General features: G+C 25.8%; 1 protein-coding gene across 1 annotated transcript in view; it reads right to left on the reverse strand.

Moving 5' to 3' along the window:
* LOC123274184 (nuclear factor of activated T-cells 5-like) overlaps positions 1-4037 on the reverse strand; it is a 31941-nt gene extending 27904 nt beyond the window's left edge. Inside the window, exon 1 of the mRNA XM_044741696.1 lies at positions 3695-4037. Within this exon, the coding sequence (XP_044597631.1) occupies positions 3695-3767 (73 nt within the window). The 5' untranslated portion in view covers positions 3768-4037. The remainder of the gene's footprint in view (positions 1-3694) is intronic.
* Between the last annotated feature and the right edge of the window lie 1963 nt (positions 4038-6000).

Genomic DNA, 6000 nt, shown 5'->3' on the forward strand with positions numbered 1-6000 from the left:
CATCATATAGTTTCACTTGCAAAACAAGAAACATTCTCATTTCAGAATAAGTATTTAAAAATTTTTTTTAATATTTTTTTATTTTGTCGTTTTTTGAAAATATTTTTATTGATTTAAAAATGTTAACCTGTAAGCTATAATATTTATTTAATTTTTTAATGAAAAAAAAAAAAAAAATAAATTGATTTATAAAAATTATTGTTTAAATTAATTTAACTATATTTAAAAATGCATTAATATTGAAAGTTTTAAAAAACTGGTAGATACAATATGATAATTTATTAAAAAAAAATTGTTTTGACTTGCAGTTAAAAACATAAAACGAAAAATCCAAAAACTTGATTCATAAAATACAAATATAAAGTTTAAAGTAAGCAATAAAATGACATAATAAAAATAAAAAATTAAAAAAATATATTGTACGATATGAATTGATATTACGTATAGATTTATGATGAAAAGGGGTATGTATGCCTGTTACGTGTCATCATTCAATGATGCTACTTTATTATTTGATCCACAGTAGTGTATTATAATCATATAAATTATATGTACATGTTTCATTTGTCTCTCTTACGACAGTGACATATAGCGGTCGAATTAATTCACGAGTCACTTACGGAGGCTCGACTATTTAATTTCATTTATTGATGTACTTTTAAGTTAGATGTATATACGTATGTATGCATTGAAAAATTATTATTATTATTATTTTATTTGCACTGTTAAAAATAATATTTTAACATTTTGCAGTGTAAGGAAAACGATAATAATGAGCGATTATGATTGAGTATGTCCTTGAGGATTTCTCTCGATCATTGAGGGAAAATGGAAAGTTTCTCCCTCGGAGTGTTGAACATGAAACCAGTAGGGCGGGAAAAGGAGGACATTGCTACTGCGATAGTTTTTGCATTCGATCAAGACGTTTTTTCAGAGTCAGAGACATCTCATAAAGGCACGTCTCGAGGTTGTGGACTTTGTACCCAGAGGCAAGGACCTCAGTGAATGCATTCGATCGAGAAATAACGAGGGAGAATTATTATGCATATTATATACATATATATGTACATTTTTATGTATAATATATATGTAATAACAAATTTTTGCAAAATCTTTAGGAATAAACTAAATGACAATATAAATAATTGTTTATTTTAAATATAGATAAATAAAAAATTTTGCAACTAAGATTTATTGCAATTTTGCTTTAAGCCAGACAGTTGAAAGTTCATCTATCAACCGACTGATATTTTATTGCTAATTATTTATTTATGCAACTAAATATTGTATTATTATTATTTTTATTTATATTAAATATTATTGTTTTGTTGTTTACAGTTGAAATGTTTTTGTATAAAATGAAATCATTGGAATGCTAACCATTTAGAATAACCAGTTAAACGAACACGAATCGACCTAGCTGGATCCGGACGCTTTAAAACGACTTTATTGTTCGAAAAGTTCATTATCATTAATAATAAATAATTATTAAAGTTATAAAACGACGCTTTGGAATTTGCTCAAATACTGAGCAAATTGTTAATCACTTATTGAAACCGAGTGTAATGTTCCCTGATATCCAGAGGATAATACCCGAGAGGAAGATTAAATTATTGATAATAAAAAAGTTAATTCGTTTTACGTTTATCTTTTACTTTAAAAAAAAAAAAAAAAAAAATTTAATGTTTCAAAATGAAATACCCTCTAAATATAATTGACGAGATAAGTTATTTTGATGTTAATTTTTCTATTGTACATCTATTACGTCAATATCGGACGTGACAATAGTTATTAATAAACTATACAACCGTTGAACATACAAATCTTTAAACAGATTGCAACAAAACACACCGAGATAGTTGAATGCGTTAAATAATATCAGAAAAACAAAATTCTATTTATTTTTTAAGAATAATAATCATTGGAAAAATTTAACGCCTCATAAAAATTTTATAATTTTTTTTTTAACAAGTAAAGAAGTATAAATGAATAAATAAAATATGCACCCGATAAGGGTTCTTGATCTATGATGTAACTAGCGTAAATTCTATGTAAAGTAACAAAAACTATGTGCATTGATAAAAAAGAAAAATAACTCTCAGACTATTATGCTAACTTGAAATCTTAAGAAATATATATAGTATAAAATATAATGATATAAGGTAAAAGCCCCAATAGATGATCATATACTGGTACGTGATCATCTATTGGGGCTTTTACCTTATTTACAATAAAAAAGTTTGAAGTTGAAACAAGCGTTTGGAGAAATACCGAGTGCGATGCATGTACTATACTATTAGGAATTATTATTATACTGGGATGAAAGATAATCGATATACGTATATATTTGCAATTACTATATACGTTATGCATTGCCGATGTGTATGTTTTTACAAGTGACAAGTAAAGAGAAAAAGAGAAAATCAATTGGCATCTTTATCGTCATGGTAACAGATACCTATACATTATGCAGACGATTAAACTGATGGGTGTGGAGAACCGCAGACTATTGCACTTCTGGTTAAAATAGATCCTTTGACTCTGCGTACAATGTTAAACATCTCAGACATTTGAATTAATCGATAAAAAAAACTTTTTTGTTCGTTAGACAACTTGTCTACCAACTACGATCTACCGACATATTTAATTAACTAAAAAACATAATCATAAGAGTTGTAGATTAGTATAATTAAAAATATAAATACGAATATTAATTAATTAATTTATTTATTTATACTCGCAGATAAACCTCAATAATGATCCGGATAATGCTGATTTTAAGTGCAAGGCAATATGCACCAAAATGCAGCGATAGCACGATGTCAAAAAGACTTGGCTGAGTCTCGAGGATCGAAGTTCAGATCGATCATCATTGTGACTTGTTATGATGATTTTATATTAAATACATTGTACTGAATAGCTGATTTTATTCATATCAGCCTTGTCCGAGTGTTTGCGTATTTTTATTTATATTTACATTTATACTTGTTTGTTTTTTTTTTTTTTTTTCTACTTAATTTAAGAAAAACTCATTTATGCGCTCCAGTGATGAGTTTTCGTTTTTATTTATAAATAATTTTGCATATTGTTTCGTATTTTTACTTTTTAATTATTAAAATAAAAAACAACTTTTTATGGGGTTAATAATAGATCCCACTTCAATATTCTATTTTGCCAAAAAAGTAATGCATGTGTTCATTGTAGGCATACGTTTAAATGTTAAAGAAGATAAATCATAAGTATTAATACACCAACCAACAAACAATATATATAAGACATTGAGTAACGCGCAGAGATTCTCAGATAATGTAAATAATTTTTAATAAATAATTTATAAAATTATCTTATGAGTATCTTTATCATACAAGATATGACATTATAAAAAAGGATATTTATTTGTGATTAAGATACACTTGTTTCAAGTAGTTTTGTCTTCTATATTGCTACTGTGCAAATAAAACTGTTATTGCGTTCGAATATGTTGAAGAAAAAAAAACAGTTATTTGTTTTAAATAAATTTAACTTTCTAATCAACTTTGTAATAATTTTGTGACTAAAATAATTAGTGTTGAAGCTTTAAATTTAAATTGTATGAATTAAAAAAAAAAAAAAAAAACAAATAATATATTCTTGCCTGAATGATAAAAAATAAATATTTTTGATCCTAACCAATAAAGATAGTTGTTTTACTTACCGGCCGCGGCCTTGAGATTTTTCCCATGATGCCTCCGACTCCTTTTGTCCAAATGCCGACCCTTTAACAACATGTTTTGTTAACTTAACACAATTATTAATATAATTAACCAAATTGTTACGCATTATTATTACAACGTATGGTAGCCATATTTGCCGTTCATTTAGTCTCTGTTTAAAGACCCGGTTGTCGTTTCGTTTAGCCTTTGGCTCGCAGCCATTCTACGGCTTTGACGTCATCGTTTCATTGACAGGGATGTACATATTCAACAATTTAACGCGTACTTTTATAAACTCTTTTACTGTAAAGTAAATACAAATATAAATATGACAGTATATTATTTTATTATTTTTGGATTTAATTATCGTTACATCTTATTTTATTAATTAATAAAACAACATGCTACGCATAAATATTTTTTGAGACAACACAATGGTACACAGTCAAGGCTGTCATCAATTTTAAATGTTTACTAAAAATACTGAACAAATACAATCTTATTGATATATACATATTCATATTTATAAGTATGTATAGATATCGAATTTACTGTTGAGCAGTTACATTTTACCAACAGAGGAAATTTTTTTTTTATTTTCATTTTTTTTATTAAAAAAAATAAAAATTGTCACGTGTTTTTTTCATTCACTTGCGCCATCTTGTGCCTTGTCACTCTATTAGAATTGTAAATACAAGTTTTTAAATTTCGCGGTCATTTTACTTAAGCTTGGTAAATAATTAAAAAAATTTTTTTTTTTTAAGAAAAAGCTTAGCTAGGTACTTATTGTCAATAAATAATTGTTATAATATATTAATACAGTAACGGTATGTACAACACATAAATAGATTTATAATTTATTTAGGATCTTTATTATTTACGTAGCTGTGACTTATTAGAATAAGGTAAGTAGCAAATATTTGGAAAACCTTAAGCAGATTAAAAGTACATTCCAAATCGTTGTATCAAACATATTGTTCTTTGTTTAGTAATTAGTAATAAGTTAAATGTCAGTCTCGTTAATTGTAACATATTAAAAAGTGTTCAATTTATGACACTGAAGTTGACAGAAATTAAAATTTTTTTTATAATTTTATAGCAACTAAATTATTATGAAAAAAATTTAATAAAAAAATTTCACATTTGAAAATTGAAAAAAGTTATTAGTGGAAATTTTTAGAAGCGTTTTTTTTCCAAAATTTATTTGTTATGAAAGTTGAAAAAATTGACAGTTTTCAGCTAACTTCAGTATCATGTTAAATTTAACATTAACTTGTTATCAAGAGAAAAAATGAATGATTGAGAGTGTATGAGAAAAATATAAAAGAGCAAAAGCAATTTTGATTTGGGCATAATCAGAGGATATTACGGTAATAAATTAAAAGATAAAGAATGATTTAAGAGTCTTCGTTCTCAACCTGTCAATGATTTTTGGAATCTAAGAGAATATAATTATTTTCTATGATTCCAAGACTACCCGTGGGGAGGGATTGATTAACCACGGCTTTAATAAAGATGTTAGAGAATATAACGGTTTATTGATGATTATAGTGATAAATATTTGCCTTACATTAAAATAATTAAAATAAGAGTCAACTGCGCTATCAAAAGAAGTAAACTACTGGAAAAAAATCTAGAAAAATAGCCTTTGGTCTGATGATTAAAACTTTGCCATTTAAATGCTCTGAAATTATTTTAACTTTTTTTAATGATAATGATCTCAATATATTTAATAATCAACTAGATAAAATCTCTCAATGTTCTTCTTAAGTCTAATTAGTATTTTGTCTTCTAAATTTTTAAATTAATTCCAGCATATTTATTTATATATGTTAAAAAAAGTAAGTTTATATTCCAAGTCATTATCATAGTTATTGACAGATCTGAATATCAATAAATACATATGGGTCATTCAATATCAATTCAACGACGTTTTGTCGGTGATCTCCTTCGATTATTTTGATTTTTTGACCAGTTGTAACCGATACAGAAAGAAATATCCATGTAAATTTTCAACTCTCTATCTCAACACGTACTGAATTTGTCGATTTTTATGAAATATTTAAAAAATACTTATAACTTTCCAATAATTAAGATACTTTAACTTCATTGAATTTGGAAAAAATATTGAAAGTTAATAAAAAAATTTCATAGTCTTTTTCGCTGCTTTAAGCACTAAAATTGGATTTTCACTTTATGGGACTTCTTCGATTTTTTTTTAATTAACTTCGTATAAAAAAAATTTTTGTTTTTTTCGTTATTTAATCTTTTTTGATGTATAAAAAATCTTATACCTTCTTTATATCAA

The sequence above is a fragment of the Cotesia glomerata genome, unplaced genomic scaffold (assembly GCF_020080835.1).
Source record: "Cotesia glomerata isolate CgM1 unplaced genomic scaffold, MPM_Cglom_v2.3 scaffold_25, whole genome shotgun sequence".
In the NCBI taxonomy this organism is placed as follows: Eukaryota; Metazoa; Arthropoda; class Insecta; order Hymenoptera; family Braconidae; genus Cotesia; species Cotesia glomerata.